The sequence below is a fragment of the Oncorhynchus keta genome, chromosome 9 (genome assembly GCF_023373465.1).
Source record: "Oncorhynchus keta strain PuntledgeMale-10-30-2019 chromosome 9, Oket_V2, whole genome shotgun sequence".
In the NCBI taxonomy this organism is placed as follows: Eukaryota; Metazoa; Chordata; class Actinopteri; order Salmoniformes; family Salmonidae; genus Oncorhynchus; species Oncorhynchus keta.
The window spans coordinates 15,396,758-15,419,535 of record NC_068429.1 but is presented as its reverse complement, the minus strand read 5'-3'; the positions used below and the strand labels follow the sequence as shown (position 1 = coordinate 15,419,535).

At 41.8% G+C, this 22,778-nt stretch overlaps 1 protein-coding gene across 3 annotated transcripts in view; it reads left to right on the top strand.

The window, feature by feature from the left end:
• scai (suppressor of cancer cell invasion) overlaps nucleotides 1–22,778 on the top strand; it is a 39,200-nt gene that overhangs the window by 11,559 nt on the left and 4,863 nt on the right. For 2 of the 3 annotated variants that reach the window (XM_035775546.2, XM_035775545.2), the window contains exons 4-15: nucleotides 15,061–15,156; nucleotides 15,302–15,388; nucleotides 16,096–16,194; nucleotides 17,247–17,343; nucleotides 17,574–17,672; nucleotides 20,531–20,683; nucleotides 20,784–20,885; nucleotides 21,054–21,182; nucleotides 21,436–21,514; nucleotides 21,640–21,739; nucleotides 21,943–22,024; nucleotides 22,695–22,767. In XM_035775546.2, the coding sequence (XP_035631439.1) occupies nucleotides 15,061–15,156; nucleotides 15,302–15,388; nucleotides 16,096–16,194; nucleotides 17,247–17,343; nucleotides 17,574–17,672; nucleotides 20,531–20,683; nucleotides 20,784–20,885; nucleotides 21,054–21,182; nucleotides 21,436–21,514; nucleotides 21,640–21,739; nucleotides 21,943–22,024; nucleotides 22,695–22,767 (1,196 nt within the window). The remainder of the gene's footprint in view (nucleotides 1–15,060; nucleotides 15,157–15,301; nucleotides 15,389–16,095; nucleotides 16,195–17,246; nucleotides 17,344–17,573; nucleotides 17,673–20,530; nucleotides 20,684–20,783; nucleotides 20,886–21,053; nucleotides 21,183–21,435; nucleotides 21,515–21,639; nucleotides 21,740–21,942; nucleotides 22,025–22,694; nucleotides 22,768–22,778) is intronic. The other variant, XM_035775547.2, reaches the window with a different exon arrangement.

The window sequence follows — 22,778 nt, the reverse complement described above, 5'->3', positions numbered from 1 at the left end:
CTCTGTCTGTCTCCCCCGCTCTCTCTGTCTGTCTCCCCCGCTCTCTCTGTCTGTCTCCCCCGCGCTCTCTGTCTGTCTCCCCCTCTCTCTCTGTCTGTCTCCCCCGCTCTCTCTCTGTCTGTCTCCCCGCTCTCTCTCTGTCTGTCTCCCCCGCTCTCTCTCTGTCTGTCTCCCCCCCTCTCTCTCTGTCTGTCTCCCCCGCTCTCTCTCTGTCTGTCTCCCCCGCTCTCTCTCTGTCTGTCTCCCCCGCTCTCTCTCTGTCTGTCTCCCCGCTCTCTCTCTGTCTGTCTCCCCGCTCTCTCTCTGTCTGTCTCCCCGCTCTCTCTCTGTCTGTCTCCCCCGCTCTCTCTCTGTCTGTCTCCCCGCTCTCTCTCTGTCTGTCTCCCCGCTCTCTCTCTGTCTGTCTCCCCCGCTCTCTCTCTGTCTGTCTCCCCCGCTCTCTCTCTGTCTGTCTCCCCCGCTCTCTCTCTGTCTGTCTCCCCCGCTCTCTCTCTGTCTGTCTCCCCCGCTCTCTCTCTGTCTGTCTCCCCGCTCTCTCTCTGTCTGTCTCCCCCGCTCTCTCTCTGTCTGTCTCCCCCGCTCTCTCTCTGTCTGTCTCCCCTCTCTCTCTGTCTGTCTCCCCCGCTCTCTCTCTCTGTCTGTCTCCCCCGCTCTCTCTCTCTGTCTGTCTCCCCCGCTCTCTCTCTCTGTCTGTCTCCCCCGCTCTCTCTCTCTGTCTGTCTCCCCCGCTCTCTCTCTGTCTGTCTCCCCCGCTCTCTCTCTCTGTCTGTCTCCCCCGCTCTCTCTCTCTGTCTGTCTCCCCCGCTCTCTCTCTCTGTCTGTCTCCCCCGCTCTCTCTCTCTCTGTCCCTAACAAGTGTGTACAGTAGTAACAACGCGTGCCTGAATGATTGTCTGAGAGCTTGGAATTGGTCGCTTCATTACTTCTCCATTCCGCTCGTCCCTGGGATGTATGGCTAGAAACTGAAGTGGCGTGACTGGCATCCCACTCTGAAACAAACGCCTTCCTAGAAGAGACGGGAAACACTGCATACACTAATTGCAGCTCGACTCACTGCAACGGTGTTGTCAGACAAAAGTGTTGTGGCTGGTAGTAATTGAGAAACATGCATCTCAACAATGTTGTCAAACATGACTGTTTTGGCTGACGCATTGGTGAAATCTGTCTCACTGCATCAGCGTTGTCCTGCATAGAAGCCCTTTGTGTTGACATGGGAGGGCTTTATGGGGGTGTGTTTATGATAATTGCCTGTGCTTGTCCTCTCAAGCCAACATCAACAAGATTTAACACTCAACAAAACATGGTTTCACCAATCCCAAATGACCCCAAAGGACTGGAGCATCTTGCACTGTGCAATAAGATCTCTGCACTAGGGATGGGCACTGTTATTCAAAATATCTGAACTGACGTTAGTATTAGATTAATTGGGAGAGTATTCATTTTGGAAAAATAATGTCCACTCGACGACATTGAGACTTGTCCCGAAGCCACTCCTGTGTTGTCTTGGCTGTGTGTTTAGGGTTGTTGTCATGTTGGGTAGTGAATCTTCGCCCCAGTCTGAGGTCCTGAGTGCTCTGGAGCAGGTTTTCATCAATGATCTCTCTGTACTTTGCTCTTGGTGGTTCCAAACTTCTTCCATTTAAGAATGATGGAGGCCACTGTGTTCTTGGGGACCTTCATTGCTGCAAACATTTTTTTGGTACCCTTCCCCAGGTTGAGGCCTCAACAATCCTGTCTCGGAGATCTACAGACAATTCCTTCGACCTCATGGCTTGGTTTTAGCTCTGACATGCACTGTCAATTGTGGGACCTTTATATAGATGGGTGTGTTCCTTTCCATATCATGTCCAGTAGATTGTATTTACTACAGGTGGACTCCAATCAAGCTGTAGAAACATCTCAAGGTTGATCAATGGAAACAGGATGCACCTGAGCTGAATTGAGTCTCATAGCAAAGGGTCTGAATACTTATGTAAATAAGGTATTTCTGTTTTGTGTGTTGTAAATTTGCCCAAATTCTAAAAACCTGTTTTCACTTTGTCATTGTGGGGAATTGTGTGTAGATTGAGGAAATGTTTTAATTTAATACATTTTAGAATGCTGTAACGTAACAAAATGTGGAAAAGGGGAAGGGGTCTGAATACTTTCCGAAAGCACTGTATATATAAAAAATAGGCATAATGAAAAGAATGTCTAAATTTAAATAAAATGATCTGTGTGACTTTGCTACATAGCCTACAGGGATAGACCATTAAGTAAAAAAAAAAAAAAGGGATTAAGTTGGCTAAGTGAGAAGGAGTAGGCTACAATGACCAACCAACAGGTAGGCTTCTGTTTCATATGAATTGCGTTGTTGTAGCTAAGGGGAGCGCAGCAAAATTGCCTTAATTAGCCTTGCTACTTTAGCTAGCTAACTGTCTAACCTAGCTGGCTACTGAAGCTATCAAATCAAATTTATTTATATAGCCCTTCGTACATCAGCTGATATCTCAAAGTGCTGTACAGAAACCCAGCCTAAAACTCCAAACAGCAAGCAATGCAGGTGTTGAAGCACGTTGGCTAGGAAAAACTCCCTAGAAAGGTTAAAACCTAGGAAGAAACCTAGAGAGGAACCAGGCTATGAGGGGTGGCCAGTCCTCTTCTGGCAGTGCCGGGTGGAGATTATAACAGAACATGGCCAAATGTTCATAAATGACCAGCATGGTCAAATAATAGGTCTGGGACAGGTAGCACGTCCGGTGAACAGGTCAGGATTCCATAGCTGCAGGCAGAACAGTTGAAACTGGAGCAGCAGCACGGCCAGGTGGACTGTAGACAGCAGGGAGTCATCATGCCAGGTTGTCCTGAGGCATGGTCCTATGGCTCAGGTCCTCCGAGAGCGAGAGAATTAGAGAGAGCATACATAAATTCACACAGGACACCGGATAAGACAGGAGAAGTACTCCAGTTATATAACAAACTGACCCTAGCCCCCTGACACATAAACTACTGCAGCATAAATACCAGAGGCTGAGACAGGAAGGGTCAGGAGACACTGTGGCCCCATCCAATGATACCCCTAGACAGGGCCAAACAGGAAGGATATAACCCCACCCACTTTGCCAAAGCACAGCCCCCAGACCACTAAAGGGATATCTTCAAGCACCAATTTACCATCCTGAGACAAGGCCGGGTATAGCCCACAAAGATCTCCGCCACAACCCAAGGGGGGGCGCCAACCCAGACAGGAAGATCACATGTATCTCACTGATCATCCCTAAAGCCAACACCTCATTTGGCCGCCTTTCGTTCCAGTACTCTGCTGCCTGTGACTGGAACGAATTGCAAAAATCGCTGAAGTTGGAGACTTTTATCTCCCTCACCAACTTCAAACATCAGCTATCCGAGCAGCTAACCGATCGCTGCAGCTGTACATAGTCTATAGGTAAATAGCTCACCCTTTTTCACCTACCTCATTCCCATACTGTTTTTATACTGTTTTTATTTATTTACTTTTCTGCTCTTTTGCACACCAATATCTCTACCTGTACATGCCCATCTGATCATTTATCACTCCAGTGTTAATCTGCAAAATTGTATTATTCGCCTACCTCCTCATGCCTTTTGCACACATTGTATATAGACTGCCCATTTTTTTCTACTGTGTTATTGACTTGCTAATTGTTTACTCCATGTGTAACTCTGTGTTGTCTGTTCACACTGCTATGCTTTATCTTGGCCAGGTCGCAGTTGCAAATGAGAACTTGTTCTCAACTAGCCTACCTGGTTAAATAAAGGTGAAATAAATAAATAAAAATCAACAGTCTTGATATGTTCGTCAAAAGAGATCAGGGTCCAGAGTAACGCCGAGGTCCTTCACAGTTTCATTTGAGACGACTGTACAACCATTAGATCTCTTTGTTTCTTGGGACCTAGATCAAGCTGTTTTGTCCGAGTTTTAAAAGTAGAAAGTTTGCAGCCATCCACTTCCTTATGTCTGAAACACAGGCTTCTAGCGAGGGCAATTTGGGGGCTTCACCATGTTTCATTGAAATGTACAGCTGTGTGTCATCCGCATAGCAGTGAAAGTTAACATTCTTTTTTCGAATGACATCCCCAAGAGGTAAAATATATAGTGAAAACAATAGTGGTCCTAAAATGGAACCTTGAGGAACACCGAAATTTACAGTTGATTTGTCAGAGGACAAACTATTCACAGAGACAAACTGATATCTTTCCAACAGATAAGATCTAAACCAGGCCAGAACGTGTCCTTGTCCATTAAAAGGTTATTTACCACCTTCACAAGTGCAGTCTCAGTGCTATGATGGGGTCTAAAACCAGACTGAAGCATTTCGTATACATTGTTTTTCTTCAGGAAGGCAGTGAGTTGCTGCGCAACAGCCTTTTCTAACCTTTTTGTAGAAGAATGGGAGATTTGATGTAGGCTGATAGTTTTTTATATTTTCTGGGTCAAGGTTTGGCTTTTTCAAGAGGTTTTATTACTGCCAGTTTTAGTGAGTTTGGTACACATCCGGTGGATAGAGAGCCGTTTATTATGTTCAACATAGGAGGGCCAAGCACAGGAAGCAGCTCCTTCAGTAGTTTAGTTGGAATAGGGTCCAGTATGCAGCTTGAAGGTTTAGAGGCCATGATTATTTTCATCATTGTGTCAAGACATATAGTACTAAAAAACGACTGCACGGTACTGTCTTTCCAAGCTAGTCGGAAGACTTCCAGTTTGGTGTGGCGCCATTTCCGTTCCAATTTTCTGGAAGCTTTATTCAGAGCTTGGGTATTTTCTGTATACCAGGGAGCTAGTTTCTTATGAGAAATGTTTTTAGTTTTTATCGGTGAAACTGCATCTAGGGTATTTAGCAAGGTTCAATTGAGTTCCTCAGTTAGGTGGTTAACTGATTTTTGTCCTCTGACGTCCTTGGGTAGGCAGAGGGAGTCTGGAAGGGCATCAAGGAATCTTTGTGTTGTCTGTGAATTTATAGCACGACTTTTGATGCTCCTTGGTTGGGGTAGGAGCAGATTATTTGTTGCAATTGCAAAGGTAATAAAATGGTGGTCCGATAGTCCAGGATTATGAGGAAAAACATTAAGATCCACAACATTTATTCCATGGGAAAAAACTAGGTCCAGAGTATGACTGACAGTGAGTAGGTCCAGAGACATGTTGGACAAAACCCACTGAGTCGATGATAGCTCTGAAGGCCTTTTGGAGTGGGTCTGTGGACTTTTCCATGTGAATATTAAAGTCACCAAAAATCAGAATATCTGCTATGACTACAAGGTCTGATAGGAATTCAGGGAACACAATGACGAACGCTGTATATGGCGCAGGAGGCCTGTAAACAGTAGCTATAAAAAGTGATTGAGAAGGCTGCATAGATTTCATGACGAGAAGCTCAAAGACGAAAATGTCTTTTTTTTTGTAAATTGAAATTTGCTATCATAAATGTTAGCAACACCTCCGCCTTTGCGGGATGCACGGGGGATATGGTCACTAGCTATCAACCTTCTTTACAATGATTTGATGCATTCATGACAGGCACTACCAGATGGTATGGTTTCATAACCTATGGGATCAACGAGTTTGTCTCTAACCTGTTATTTGGTTTGGCTACTTTCGCTCTCTCCCTCCATGACCCACACACTGTCACGTATACCGGCCCCTGCTCCTCTCTCGCACCCCCTCCACCTTCCAGCTTAAACAAGCAGAGTGTAGCTCACCGGATCTCTTGAGTCGTGCAAGCAAGTCTCCATTAAAGTTACTTAAAACAAAAATGTACATTAAAACACATGTAAACTGATTATACTAAACAGCAGGAACACCTGCTCTTTCCATGACATTGACTGACCAGGTTAATCCAGGTGAAAGCAATGATCCCTTATTGATGTCACTTGTTAGATCCATTTCAATCCATGCAGATGAAGAGGAAACATTTTAAAGAAGGATTTTTAATCCTTGAGACATGGATTGTGTATGTGTGAAATTGAGGGTAAATGTGCAAGACAAAATATTGAAGTGCCTTTGAATGTGGTATTAAAGTCGGTACCAGGCACAACGGTTTGAGTCAAACTGTAATGCTGCTGGGTTTTTCACACTCAACAGTAGAGGTCGACCGATTAATCGGAATGGTCTATTAATTAGGGCCGATTTCAAGTTTTCTTAACCATTGGAAATAGGTATTTTTAGACACCGATTTGGCCGTTTTTTTTTCTTTTTTCTTCACCTTTATTTAATCTTTATTTAATTAGGCAAGTCAGTTAACACATTCTTATTTCCAATGACGGCCTAGGAACGGTGGGTTAACTGCCTCGTTTAGGGGCAGAATCACAGATTTTTACCTTGTCAGCTCGGGGGATTCAATCTTGCAACCTTAGTTAACTAGTCCAACGCTCCAACCACCTGATTCCATTGCACTCCACGAGGAGCCTTCCTATTAAGCGAATGCAGTAAGCCAAGGTGGCTAGCATTTAAACTTATCTTATAAAAAACATGGTTGATGATATTACTAGTTTATCTAGCGTGTCCTGCGTTGCATATAATCGATGCGGTGTGTATCGTTGCTCCAATGTGTACCTAACCATAAACATCAATGCCTTTCTTAAAATCAATACACAAGTATATATTTTTAAACCTGTATATTTAGCTAAAAGAAATCCAGGTTAGCAGTCAATATTGACCAGGTGAAATTGTCACTTCTCTTGCGTTCATTGCACGCAGAGTCAGTGTATATGCAACAGTTTGGGCTGCCTAATTTGCCCGAATTTTACGTTATTATGACATAACAGTGAAAGTTGTGCAATGTAACAGGAATATTTAGACTTAGGGATGCCATCCGTTAGATAAAATACGGAACTGTTCCGTATTTCACTGAAAGAATAAACGTCTTGTTTTCGAGATGATAGTTTCCGGATTCGACCATATTAATGACCTACGGCTCGTATTTCTGTGTGTTATTATGTTATAACTAAGTCTATGATTTGATAGAGCAGTCTGACTGAGCAATGGTAGGCAGCAGCAGGCTCCTAGGCATCCATTCAAACAGCACTTTCGTGCATATTTCCAGCAGCTCTTCGTTGTGCTTCAAGCATTGAGCTGTTTGACTTCAAGCCTATCAACTCCCGAGATTAGGCTCGTGTAACCGATGTGAAATGGCTAGCTAGTTAGCGGGGTGCGCGCTAATAGCGTTTCAAACGTCACTCGCTCTGAGACTTGGAGTGGTTGTTCCCCTTGCTTTGCAAGGGCCGCGGCTTTTGTGGAGCGATGGGTAATGCTGCTTCGAGGGTGGCTGTTGTCAATGTGTTCCTGGTTCGAGCCCAGGTAGGGGCGAGGAGAGGGACGGAAGCTATACTGTTACACTGGCAATACTAAAGTGCCTATAAGAACATCCAATAGTCAAAGGTATATGAAATACAAATCATATAAAGAAATAGTCCTATAATTCCAATAATAACTACAAACTAAAACTTCTTACCTGGGAATATTGGAAGACTCATGTTAAAAGGAACCACCAGCTTTCATATGTTCTCATGTTCTGAGCAAGGAACTTAAACGTTATCTTTTTTACATGGCACATATTGCACTTTTACTTTCTTCTCCAACACTTTGTTTTTGCATTATTTAAACCAAATTGAACATGTTTCATTATTTATGAGGCAAAATTGGTTTTTATTTATGTATTATTTAAGTTAAAATAAGTGTTCATTCAGTATTGTTGTAATTGTCATTATTACAAATACATTTTAAAAAATCGTCCGATTTTAATCGGTATCAGATTTTTTTTGGTCCTCCAATAATCGGTATCGGTGTTGAAAAATCATAATCGGTCGACCTCTACTCAACAGTTACCCGTGTGTATTAAGAATGGTCCACCACCCAAAGGACATCCAGTCAACTTGACATAACTGTGGGAGGCATTGCAGTTAACATGGGCCTGCATCCCTGTGGAACACTTGACACCTTGCAGTCCATGCCCTGACGAATTGAGGCTGTTTTGAGGGCGAAAGGGGGATGTGTTCCTAATATTTTGTACACTCAGTGTATTTTGACTATCCGGATATCCGGAGAAAATATTATGATATTATTTGAATAGTGAAATAATGTCAAATGCCCATCCCTACTCTGCACACTGGTCCTATAGTAGCCGTCACACTGGGCGATTTGTTAACACACAACAAACAGCCTCCACCTTAGAATTTGGGAGTTACCAGGGAAACAGCTCCAAGGGTTTGTGTGTGTGTAGTAGAATCTATGACTCATGCGAAGAGATGAGGATGGAACGATAACTAATGGAATTGAATGGCCTAAATGTTGACATGGATGTTTAAAAAATAAAGAAATCACATTCTTTTATGTTGCACTCCATGTGATCAGTATGTATGTTTCCAGTATAGGATTTAGAAAGAAACGAACTCATGTTGCTGTAGAGCGTGGCAATTTCCCTCCAGCTTTGGCGTCTCTTTTTATTTTGATCACATTAACTCAAAGGCTCAAAGACAGCTGTTGTCTTTTATAGCTCCAGACTTGGTTCCACATGGAGTGTGATGCCTGTAGCACTGTACCTGGAAACCTTTTGCAATTGGTAGGATTCACAGGTGGTAATTCATTGAGGAGAAGTAATGGCTGGGATGGAATAAATCAAACGGTATCAAACACATCCAACCCATGGTTTCCATGTGCTTCATTCCATTCCATTCCAGCCATTATTATGAGCTGTCCTCCCCTCATGAGCCTCCTTTGGTAGGATTCTTATCATCCTGATGGGTCCAGGCAGCGTAGCTTTTTGGACGAGGCCTGCGTGTGAAATCTGGGGCACAGTGACCCTGTCTCTGGAGGCTTGGTCCCATCCTGGAATGAACCAAAGCCAGCCCTGCTGCAGTGCTCTGTTCCTCCACGCTAATTACAGAGGTTTGGTTATTAGAATCAGACCAAAGATTGGGATCAGTGTCCTAGTTCTTCTTTGGGACTTAGCTTGTTGGGTGCCCTGTGTCTGATTTTCAATTAAATAATTGGAATTGTTATGAATAAACTAGGGGATTTATAATTTTATATATGGTAACTGCAGACATGTCAAATGCAACAAAGCTTGCCTTTTTACACATTGTAAATAAGGACCCTTCCATTCACAATAGAAAATACTTTGTAATTACAGTGCATTCGGAAAGTATTCAGACCCCTTCCCATTTTCCACATTTTGTTACGTTACAGCCTTATTCTAAAATGGATTACATTCATTTTTATCCTCCGTCTACACACAATACCCCATAATGACAAAGTGAAACAGATTTTTTGGGACATTTTTGCCTAAAATGTATTAAAAATAAACATACCTTTTTATATACAAAAGTATTCAGACCCCTTTGCTATGAGACTCAATTCAGCTCAGGTGCATCCTGTTTCCATTGATAATTCTTGATGTTTTTTCAACTTGATTGGAGTCCACTGGTGGTAAATTCAATTGATTGGACATGATTTGGAAGGCACACACCTGTCTATATAAGGTCCCACAGTTGACAGTGCATGTCAGAACAAAAACCAAGCCGTGAGGTCGAAGGAATTGTCCGTAGAGCACCGAGACAGGACTGTGTCAAGGCACAGATCTGGGGAAGGGTACCAAAAATGTTCTGCAGCATTGAAGGTCCCCAAGAACATACTGGCCTCCATCATTCTTAAATGGAAGAAGTTTGGAACCACCAAGACTCTTCCTAGAGTTGGCCGCCGGCCAAACTGAGCAATCGAGGGAGATGGGCCTTGGTTATGGAGGTGACCAAGAACCCGATGGTCACTCTGACCGAGCTCTAGAGTTCCTCTGTGGAGATGGGAGAACCTTCCAGAAGGACAACAATCTCTGCAACACTCCATCAATCAGACCTTTATGGTAGAGTGGTCAGACAGAAGCCACTCCTCACTAAAAGGCACATGACAGCCTGCTTGGAGATTACCAAAAGGAACTTAAGGACTCTCAGATCATGAGAAACAACATTCTCTGGTCTGATGAAACCAAGATTGAACTCTTTGGCCTGAATGCCAAGCATCATGTCTGGAGGAAACCTGGTACCATCCCTACAGTGAAGCATGGTGGTGGCAGCATCATGCTGTGGGGATCATTTTCAGCCTGCAGGTACTGGGAGACTAGTCAGGATTGAGGGAAAGATGAACGGAGCAAACTACAGAGAGATCCTTGAAAACCTGCTCCAGAGCGCTCAGGACCGTGGACTGGGGTGATGGTTCACCACCCAACAGGACAATGACCCTAAGCACACAGCCAAGACAACGCAGGAGTGGCTTCAGGACAAGTCTCAATGTCCATCTCTGGAGAGACATGAAAATAGCTGTGCAGCGACGCTCCTCATCCAACCTGACAGAGCTTGAGGATCTGCAGAGAAGGGAGAAACTCCCCAAATACAGGTGTGCCAAGCTTGTTGTGTCATATCCAAGAAGACTCGAGGCTGTCGAAGGTGCTTCAACAAAGTACTGAGTAAAGGGTCTGAAATACTTATGTAATATTTCACAAAAAATTAATTGCTTACATTTCTAAAATCCAGTTTAGGCTTTGTCATTATAGGGTGTTGTGTGTAGATGTAGGGGAAAAATATTTAAGCAATTTTAGAATAAGGCTGTAATGTAACTGTGGAAAAAGCCAAGTGGTCTGAATACTTCTGAATTTTGTGTGTGTTATTATTTTGAGCAGATGGTCAGGGGGATGGAACATAATTACAAATCATTTGTAGACTGCAAATTGAATCTAAGCCCAGACAGATTTATTTGCTTAAAACACAGGGTTTCCGTTAGCCGGTAAATGCCAGCTTTTGGCCGAATAAAATAAATGAAAGGCCGATAAATAAAATTGTTGCTGGCCAAATCGACCTGGATTAAAAAAAAAATATCCATTGCAAAATAATGCTTTTTATTCATTGATCGAAATACCAGTCGATGTGCTCCAATTTCGAAATCAAATATACTTCATAGGCTAATAAATCCTCAAGCTGCTTGGAAAGTAGTTTTAGGTGTGTGTTTATTGTTACTCATGCAAAAGACTTGACGTCCTCATAAGGGACTTCAGCTAAATGTACCCTGACTGGTGTGGATTCTTTCTCCAAAAACAAGAGTAAAAACAGCTTCAAAATCGCACCTTCTTGAGGACAAAATAACGAGGCTAGCTAGTGTTCATCAAGCTTCTCCAAGGAGTTGGACAGTTTAAACTGCCCAACAGCAGCGGCTCACTTTGAGCAGGCCAAGGTCCACTGCAAACGCAAGTAAATTGGATGCAAATGATTGTTTTCGTCAGACCCGGTCCTAGAAGTTCTGCTGCCGTCCTAGGCAAGATGCCGCCGTATCATGTATAGTATAAATATTTGAAATGGATTGCTAGACTTGTATAATGTGTATCATGCGCCACTGGGAGTGTTTCAGTTGAGGTTATTCATTAGCACTTCGAAACAAAAGATCGTTGACAACTATTCACATTGGAGAGTTGCAATCACGAGGCAGCCAACTGCCTATATTAGAAAAGATACTTGTTGTCAATAAACCACGTTCATGGAGTGCACAAAACATTAGGAACTCTCTTTTTCCATGACACAGAATGACCAGATTAATCCAGGTGAAAACTATGATCCCTTATTTGTTGTCACTTGTTAAATCCACTTCAATCAGTGTAGATGAAGGGGAGGAGACGGGTTAAAGAAGGTTTTTTAAGCCTTGACATGGATTGTGTATGTACCATTCAGGGGTGAATGGGCAAGACAAAATATTTAAGTGCCTTTGAACGGGGTATGGTAGTATGTGCCAGGCGCACCAGTTTGTGTCAAGAACTGCAACGCTATATATATATATATCTCACACAAATCATAACCCCACTATAGTTCAAATTACAATAAACATAACATTTTATCAGTAGAACTGTACAAAGAGTGAGATCATTTCAGCTTTGGAAACAAATACTTTCATGAATGCATGGCTTGTGCCTCATTTCACAGGAGCATTGTAAAATACGTTTTCTTTCAATGAACCAGCCTTAACCAATTTTGTTTATTTACATATTGAATTTTATTGTCCAATGTCAGTTATACAATTTCTTAATTTGGTGGCCGTCTAGTGTCCTCATTCCACTGCTGTGATGCTGAATCGCAGCGGGAGTGGGACGGGCTGGCCCGGTCATGGCTAGAAGGGATCAAGCTTTTGTCAAATTAATGTCAAAAGTATTTTTATTTTTTTTTGCATTTTACCTACCCTTTTCTTAACCTTTTAATTTAATCATCCTAACCTGCTACGAAAAGTCAAATCTGACATTAATTTGACAAAAGCTGGGGCCCTTCTAGCCACGACCAGCCGGCCCTGGTGCTCCTAGACATCCACGATTAGTTTTTTATTAGGCCTAATCTAAATGTTCATGCCTAGGCTAAATTAAACTAGACGGGCCTATATTCTATTTTAAAATATCTGCATTATTTATTTATAAAATGTTCGTTCGCAAATTATATTACGCAAATGTTATATTTTGGAGTTTTATTAGTTTAATATCTAGGCAACTTGTTCTTCTAGGCTAAATGTTTTAAATTTAAAATTATATTCATGTATGATTTATAACAGGGATGAAGACACAACAGTTAATGTTTTGCTTTTCAATAAATTCTCATTTCTATTCTGTTAAAAGGAATTCCAATCTAAATGTGATTTTGAGCACCTTGGTGGACGCCCTAATGCGTTAAGCACCCAATGCACATGGATATCCGGTAAAGGAAAATCTTGCGGGTCACGTTGTCAGGCGGCAAATTTTCAGAAACCCTGCTAAAACATAACAATTTCAAACCTTGCTTACATTTGTATACGATCACATTCTCTATATTATGCATGGGAATACTTTGGAACAGAATTCACAATTAAAATCTATTTCAGTACAAAGACTAGAGTTTGAAATGTGTTGTGTTTAGTGTATCTGCATTCCATATTCTGTATGACAGTCTGGGTGAGACATTTGTCAGATGGAGAATTATGGCAAAAATGATGTTGCAGGGAAGGATTTTGGCTGTGTAGTGTTGACCAGTATCGTATTGGGTGTTTTCAGGCTATGCGTGCGTTTGCTGCTGCACTTTTGCTGCCCCAGCCACCATTGCCCGTTCCTCTCCTCAGTCTCCAGACATGTTGTCATGGCAATGCTTCAATGATAACAACGAGGCCCGGAGCTTCAGCGGGAAATTAGAGGCAAAGTGGCCGACTTGCACCCAAGCTGACAGGCAGACCTCATCTGATTTCATCAAATCCCCACCCTTCTGACTCACTACTACACGCAGCATAGCCCCCCCCCCCCCCCCACACACACACCTCCTCAGGCACAACGTTATTAGGAAAGCAAAAAATAGCTCAATGTCCAGAGAATGTCTGAGGTAGACCTTCAGAGGGTCTCAACATAGCCTTTCTGCTTTGCTGTTGTGTGAATTAGTTGATTTGACAGCTGAGGTGACCTGGATGTAAGTTTTGCATATGTATACTTCGCTATTAAAAAATACAGTTACTAAAACTATCTTCCAAAGACAGCACTACTGTTTCATCTGTTGATTTCCCAGCTCATATTTTAGTTCGACCAAATCTCTCTTTGCTTCCCCTATTTTGTTGTACATTTTATTTTTATGAATTGTTATTCAGTTGCATCACAATATACTCAGGTGTAGCTCTGGGACACTGCATCATAATATACTCAGGTGTAGCTCTGGGACACTGCATCATAATATACTCAGGTGTAGCTCTGGGACACTGCATCATAATATACTCAGGTGTAGCTCTGGGACACTGCATCATAATATACTCAGGTGTAGCTCTGGGACACTGCATCATAACATACTCAGGTGTAGCTCTGGGACACTGCATCATAATATACTCAGGTGTAGCTCTGGGAAACTGCATCATAACATACTCAGGTGTAGCTCTGGGACACTGCATCATAATATACTCAGGTGTAGCTCTGGGAAACTGCATCATAACATACTCAGGTGTAGCTCTGGGACACTGCATCATAATATACTCAGGTGTAGCTCTGGGACACTGCATCATAACATACTCAGGTGTAGCTCTGGGACACTGCATCATAATATACTCAGGTGTAGCTCTGGGACACTGCATCATAATATACTCAGGTGTAGCTCTGGGAAACTGCATCATAACATACTCAGGTGTAGCTCTGGGACACTGCATCATAACATACTCAGGTGTAGCTCTGGGACACTGCATCATAATATACTCAGGTGTAGCTCTGGGACACTGCATCATAATATACTCAGGTGTAGCTCTGGGACACTGCATCATAACATACTCAGGTGTAGCTCTGGGACACTGCATTATAAAATACTCAGGTGTAGCTCTGGGACACTGCATCATAATATACTCAGGTGTAGCTCTGGGAAACTGCATCATAACATACTCAGGTGTAGCTCTGGGACACTGCATCATAATATACTCAGGTGTAGCTCTGGGAAACTGCATCATAACATACTCAGGTGTAGCTCTGGGACACTGCATCATAATATACTCAGGTGTAGCTCTGGGACACTGCATCATAATATACTCAGGTGTAGCTCTGGGACACTGCATCATAATATACTCAGGTGTAGCTCTGGGAAACTGCATCATAATATACTCAGGTGTAGCTCTGGGACACTGCATCATAATATACTCAGGTGTAGCTCTGGGACACTGCATCATAACATACTCAGGTGTAGCTCTGGGACACTCAGTGGGTAGTGCCTCTGAGGCAGACAGATTTACACTTAGAAATTATAAAATCATTACAAAGCTATCGCATAGAATTCCCCCAAATACTAAAAACATAATAAAGGTGATATGTGCACACCTGCAAAAAGCGTTAAATGTCATTCTTGTAGTAGTAAAGGCCGCCCCCATGGCACTCAGCTCTAATAAAGCGGTGTAATCACATTACAATGTCATCATTTGTTATGTGGTTGAAGGCTGGAAGGTTTCCCTTTCTCCAATCATGAGAGAAGGTGTGAGACTGTTCTACTTGGCTGCATTTTCCTTCTTCTCAATCCTTCTCACCCTCTTGTCTCTTGCAGAGATCTTCCTCAGTACGGACACAAGCAGTGGCAGTCCTACTTTGGCCGCACCTTTGACGTCTACACCAAGCTGTGGAAGTTTCAGCAGCAGCACAGGTCAGCTGGTCACTGACGGCTCCGTTCTCTCTGACACATTTTCCCAGATCAACAACGTTTGAGCCTAGTGGATGAGATGGAGAAATCTGTTGGCTTAAACATTAATTTTAAAAGCAGCATTGCTTCTGTTCTTTCTTGGGAGCAGGCAGGTCCTGGACAATCGGTATGGCCTGAAGAGATGGCAGATAGGGGAGGTGGCGTCCAAAATAGGCCAGCTGTACTACCACTACTAGTAAGGTTTCTCCAACTGCACACCCTCACACAAACAGACTGTCACATATCCTTATCATTCATGTCCTGGAACATTTTGTTGGTCTGATCTGTGCTTTAACTCTGGTAACTTGTGTGAAAACAATTCCTGGTTCAAGCAATTGATGGTACTTGATGGAGAGGTTGGTCAAGTATCTAGGAGTGGGCCAGACACTAAATCCGTTATTCGGATGTGCACAAAAAGTGAAATTGGGAAAATAATTCTGAAACATTTAGTATTTGCTGCCATTTGTAGCTATTTAGTTGCTACATGCAGCACTGTTTGTGTGCACCTGTGAATTAAGCAATATAAGAGGTACAATGACTAAAAACAAGAGGAAAATCTTGTCAACTAAAATGACTTACTTTTTTGGGATTAAAACGAATATGTTTGGCATAACTGAATTTTGGAAAGGCTGACTAAAACAAAATAAAAAAACTAGGTGGCAAAATAAATACCTAAGTATCATGTGATCCAATGTGGGGGTGTGAGGTTCGTAGATTATTTTTTTACGATATAAAACCAAGCTGACATGCAGAATTTGTGTTTCCTAAAGTGTTCTTTAAGTGTTTTAAGTTGATCAAATTTATTTAGTTCTTAATACACTTATTCAGGAACTACCAAGGGTACCAGTGTCACACTCAATGCAGAGAGTTCTTGGCACACCATTTCCTATTTTTGTGTTGTAGTCTTCGTACCTCAGAAACAAGTTACCTGAATGAGGCCTTCTCGTTCTACTCGGCCATCCGTCAGCGGTCCTACTACTATCAGGTCAACAAAGAGGATAGGTGAGTGCCAACGCATGGCATTTTATTGATATTTAAGAGATTAGTTTGAGCACTCTGAACATGCCGTCTGGCTTCCATTCAGTTTTTGTCCCAGGAGGTTAATGCTAGCCAGAGGCTGTTGTAACATAGCAAAACAACTGAACTATGCACTTTAAAAGCGACCTGGGTCAATTGAATACAGACAAGGTATGGATATACCTTTGTATTTGGAGTGAAGTATCCCTGACTGTCAGACAACTTAACAATAATGCAAAAATACATATGAGTAAAGGGTAGTTTATATACTTGCAATTTCTGTGATAAAAAAATATATTCTTTAACCCTCAGCACATTACATTACACATCACATTTTTTCAACATGTTCAAGTGCTTTTGAAGTCTGAACAACTCTTCAACCAATGAGATTTTAGCTAGCAAACTAACGTTGCTAATAACTTAGCTAGCTTGCTAATGTTGGCAATGTGGTCGAACTAGCTACATGATTAAGGCTGTAAATGGCTTTGTTTCATTACCTTCAGGTTGAAAACGTGTCAACTCGTAGATTCAAATTCTGAGTTTCCCACTTGTTACTCCGACTTGGACCGTCATTCGGCTATATTAGAGTTGGACAGTTGTATTTCCGACAGCACTTGAGTGCACATTTTTATCCACCTAATTATTATCTGTTTGCTGCTGAACCAGGTGAACGTAGTAATGGGTTAGCTGGCTTGCTAACATTATTATATATTTTTTAAATGACATTTTTCAAAACCCAGCTAAATGAGCTGGGAAAGGTGGGTGATTTAGCGAGCAACGAGGAGCAACATTCCACATGGGGATAATGATAGAACTTTATTTTTGTGATATGATATTTGTTGAAGGTGTTTATGGTAGACTGAGACAAAATACATAATCACAATTAACAAAATTGTTGTGAATGTTCCAACAGCTACATTTATTTGGTGCTGCTGGAACAAAACCCATGAACATTTGACTCTGTTGGTGTTTGTGCTTGCCAGGGATAGATTGTAACACAACTTTTCTTTCTTCCATTGTCTTCCCCCTCCTGTTAGGCCTGAGTTGGTAGTGAAGAAGCTTCGGTATTATGCCCGCTACATAGTAGTCTGTTTACTTCTGAACAAGATGGACCTAGTGAAGGTGCTGGTCAAGGTAAGAAATCTGAGGATTAAACAAACGATTACCAGAGGAAGTTCTCAATCTCATTTGTATATATTTACTTTTTGTGGTATTCTATTATTGGAGTTTAGTATAAAGTGGAGTGCAGAAGTTTCAGCCTGAAAATGTTTAATTTTGTTACTCTTACAAAAATACATATATTTAACTTGCATGCATTAGTGTGCTGTGTATAGTGTGTATAACATTGGTCTACCCTCCTGCAGGAGCTGTCAGAGGAAATCGAGGACTATACACAGCGCTTCAACACAGAAGATCAGTTAGAATGGAATCTTGTCTTACAAGAGGTGGCAGCTTTTGTGGAGGTCAGATTCCAAATCGGTTGTGTGGTTGTATTGATATTGTGCCTTTTAGGTTGTGCCTTTTAAAAATTGATTTAGTTCTGTCCTTGAGCTGTTCTTGTCTATTAATGTTCTTTCATGTTTTGTGTGGACCCCTGGAAGAGTAGCTGCTGCTTTTGCAGCGGCTAATGGGGATCCTAATAAAATACTAAAGAATAACTTGACTGTATATAAAGAAACACTGCAGGAGTGTTTTACTCACTAATGATTGGCAGTTAACCCCCTAGAGGAAATTTGCATTGGCTGCGTCTCAATCCACCTCATCTGTTGATGTCGCCCTTCCGCATATGCGGTGAAAGGTAGCAGAGCTGGAGCGGTGTTTGTCAGACCATGAGACATCCCGAAAATCAGTCTACTCACAAAAACTTTGGTAGCGTCCGAACAGTTTGACCTACAAACTTCATGGAAAGATGAGACTAATGAACACGATAGTTCTCCATTTTGCTCCATGACCTCCACAAGTCTCACGTGACTTGTCTGAAGTCGGTACAGCCGATCTGCCAACTTCGGTCTGTAGCGTCCAAACAGTTTGGGCTACACTCTATGACCCCTCTGTGGAAAGGCGAGTCTCTCACGGACATGTATATTTCAGTTGTTTTGCACTAGGAAGCTTACAAGAATAGTCTGAAGATAGCCGGTACCAGTTTTAAAAAATGAATGAAAATATACATTACCGTTCAGAAGTTTGGGGTCACTTAAAAATGTCCTTGTTTTTGAAAAGCACTTTGTTTTTGTCCATTTTTTAAATATCAAATTGATCAGAAATACAGTATAGACATTGTTAATGTTCTAAATTACTTATTGTAGTTGAAACTTTATGGAATATCTACATGGGCGTACAGAGGCACATTATCAGCAAACATCACTCCTGTGTTCCAATGTCACATTGTTAGCTAATCCAAGTTTATAATTTTAAAAGGCTAATTGATCATTAGAAAACCCTTTTGCAATTATGTTAGCACAGTTGAAAGTGTTGTTCTGATTAAAGAAGCAATACAACTGTCCTCCTTTAGACTAGTTGAGTATCTGGAGCATCAGCATTTGTGGGTTCGATTACAGGCTCAACATGGCCAGAAACAAAGAACTTTCTTCTGAAACTTGTCAGTCTATTCTTGTTCTGAGAAATGAAGGCTATTCCATGTGAGAAATTGCTGAGAATCTGAAGATATCGTACAACGCTGTGTACTACTCCCTTCACAGAACCAGAATAGAAAGAGGAGTGGGAGGCCCCGGTGCACAACTGAGCACGAGGACAAGTACATTAGTGTCTAGTTTGAGAAACAGACACCTCACAAGTTCTCAACTGGCAGTTTCATTAAATAGTATCTGCAAAACACCAGTCTCAACGTCAACAGTGAAGAGGCGACTCCCGGATGCTGGCCTAGGCAGAGTTCCTCTGTCCAGTGTCTGTGTTCTTTTGCTATCTTAATCTTATTTTTATTGGTCAGAATCAACTAGTCCAAAGAAGGACAGTTTTATTGCTTCTATAATGAGCACAACACTTTACTGCTGTGCTAACATAATTGCAAAAGGGGTTTCTATTGATAAATTAGCCTTTTAAAATTATAAACTTGGATTATCTAACACAACATGCCATTGGAACACAGGAGTGATGGTTGCTGATAATGGGCCTCTGTACACCCATGTAGATATTCCATAAAGTTTCCAGCTACAATAGTCATTTACAACGTTAACAATGTCTACAGTGTATTTCTGATCAATTTGATTATATTTTAATGGACAAAAAATGTCTAAGTGACCCCAAACTTTTTTGAATGGTAGTGTATATGGAGAAACTAGTTCAGTGTCTAAAATAAGGGGTTGTCAAAAAAGTAAGAGTCCTGATCTTTTGTATATCTCTCCGATACAGGACAGACACTTCAGAACAAACTTCCTTTAGATTTTTGTTGGGGACTATCTGTTATTCCATGAAGCTGTTATGCATTGCTATGGGCTAATAGTAAGCTTTAAAAAACAACCTTTTTTTCTTACCTTATGGAGTTCTGAAATTTCAAATCAAACAGCTAAATGATCCTTGGTATGACCATATGTTCACTTAGTAGAACCCACACGTGCGTAGACTCTTAAAGATTCGAAAGGGATACTTTGGGATTTTGGCAATGAAGCCCTTCATCTTGTGGGTAAAACTTGTGGGTAACATTTTTATGTCTACATTCAGTATGAAGGTATTTAGCCAATGCTAACTAGTGTGTATGTTATCAGTTTCCCTAGACTTCCAATCATTGCGCTAACACTAGTTAGCAACTTCCTTTAAACTGGATGCAGAGACATAAAAATGGTATCCACAAGTTCATCTGACTCTGGGGAAGTAGAGTAAGAGCTTCATTGCCAAAATTACCCTTTTAATGGACATTCTATATGCTATATGATATTTCATAAAGATTCTCAGAGTAACCTTTTGCAGTCTTGAGATAAATTATCAGCTTTGAGGATGGGTTTGGCTTATGTCGTTATAAGCAAAGGTTTAGATTTTTAACGATATTGGTATGAACTTACTGTATCCCGTCACGATCTCTTGATTACTTGTATCTTTCTGTGCCTACTGCCAATTTCCTACTACAAAAGGGGGAAATGTCATAACTTATGAATGAAAGATATATCAACACTTAAAGGAGGCTTCCACAAGTCTTACTGAAGTACTGTAATTGAATTCAGGATTATGGGGTTGAAATTATCATTGTATATTTATGTCAAGCTGTGATATTTTGTGTGAAAGATTTTACATACCACAAAAGTGTTACTAGAATGGTGTGCACAATGGAGTTGAAGTGAAGCTATGAATGTTTTGTTTCTGTGAGCAGGCAGACCCAGTGGTGGTGCTGAACGATGAAAATACTGTGGTCTTCACATCCAATCGGCTACAGGAGGGGGGCGTGCCTCAGTTGGAACAGGGAATGGTAGTTGGCCAGCTTACCCTGGCAGATGCACTAATCATTGGAAACTGCAACAACCAGGTGTGTGAACACAGATTCCAGTCTAAAGTGCAGCTCTAAAACAACCTCTTGACCAGTCTGGGGACCCACATTCTAAACTATAATAATTTGTGTTTGTCAGGTCAAATTCAGTGAGCTAACCATCGATATGTTCCGCATACTCCAAGCTTTGGAGCGGGAACCAGTCAACCTGGCTACTACAACTTCTAAACCTGGAACATTGGTGAGGGGAATACTGGAAATGCATCTTACACTGTGTTGTGGGCAACAACATAGACAGAATATTGCAAATGTAAAAGTCTCAAATGTGATATGGGAGAAAGGCAGCGCCGGAAACCCTACATGAAACCTGTCCTGTAAACAGCTGCTTACTCCGTTTCTTCCTTCACAGGCCCTTACCCCATGTCTTCCTTCACAGGAACCCAGCGAGAAGCCAGCCAAGAGAGAGAACCCTCACAAGTACCTGCTGTACAAGCCAACGTTCAGCCAGCTCTACACCTTCTTGTCTGCCTCCTTTAAGGTCAGTCTCTCAACTGTCTTCACTTGTCACCTGTGAGAAAGACCTGATTGCGTGACGGTTAACAAAATGTCATGACCACCACAGTCCTAGTCCTACCCAATGAAAACGCTGAACAGAAAGAAATCTACATCCTGTTCTAGAGTACATCCTAATGGAATCCCATCAGAATTGTATAAAATATCAATAAAATGTATATTTTAATACATTAATGATTTTGGGATGATATTGGCTGATTTTAGGTGTTGTTTTGTAGGAGTTGCCAGCGAACAGTGTGCTGCTCGTCTATCTTTCAGCTACTGGAGTCTTCCCTACCGGACGCTTGGATTATGAGGGTACACCCCCTTAAATTCTGTAAACACACACACACTCACTAGTTCATACACTGGTCACGTTCTTGCAGCAGGAGCTGAAATTCATCTGATAATGTATTCAAAAAATGTGATTGATTTTCTATCAGGACCATATGACTTTGGAGGAGTTCTCACCAACACAAACCGTGATGTGGTGAATGGGGAGACTGTACAGAAAAGGAACCAAGCCCAAAAAGAGATGCACTGGTAAGGAACAGGCTCTGGCAATCCACTGTCCTCTTGTGTTTTTTGGCTGACATGAGATGCATGTACAGTATTGGTGTTTAAAAAGTTACATAGAACTTCTTGCACAGCCCACTTTATTTATTAACACACTCTACAATATTCGCCCAAATTGTTTGTAATGTGTGTGTGTACATTCAATGACTGTTGACTCCTGTATGCCTTAGCCTTCACCCTGGGGACTTGTTCCCTTTCACCCGGAAGCCTCTTTTTGTCATTGTGGACTCTTCCAACAGCACAGCCTATAAGGTTGGTGAGAATTACATTAATCACAATTACACCTTTTTTGGGTTAAGAGAAGGTGATGATAACTTTGAGGTGCTTTTCATACATTGATAAAACACTCAACTTACATTGATTGATTGATTGATGGTAGTTCCCTGGATTTTCATCATTATTTGACTGAACAACAATATAAACGCAGCAATTTCAACGTTTTTACTGAGTTACAGTTCATGAGTGGCGCAGCTGTCTAAGGCACTGCATCTCAGTACTAGAGGTGTCACTGGTTTGATTCCAGGCTGTATCACAACCGGCAGTGACTCGGAGTCCCATAGGGTGGCGCTCAATCGGGCTTGGTCTGGGTAGGCAGTCATTGTAAATAAGAATTTGTTCGTAACTGACTTAATTAATAATGAAATAAAAAATATTAGGAAATAAGTAAATTGAAATAAAATCATTAGGCCCTAATCTATGGATTTCATGTGACTGGGAAGGGGTGCAGTCATGGGTGGGCCTTGGAGCCAGGCCCAGCCAATCCCCACAAAAGTGCTTTATTGCAGACAGAAATACTCCTCACTACCCCCCTCCCCCTCCAATTTTAAGATGCATTTAAGGAAAAGTGGACTATTCCTTTTGGGAATTCAGTCTGGTGTGATTCTTACTAACGCTAATATTAATGCCTTGTATCTCCATGTAGAATTTCACCAATCTCTTTGGTCAGCCGCTGGTGTGCCTGCTATCTCCCACAGTCTATCCAAAGAGCATGCAAGGTTAGTTTGTC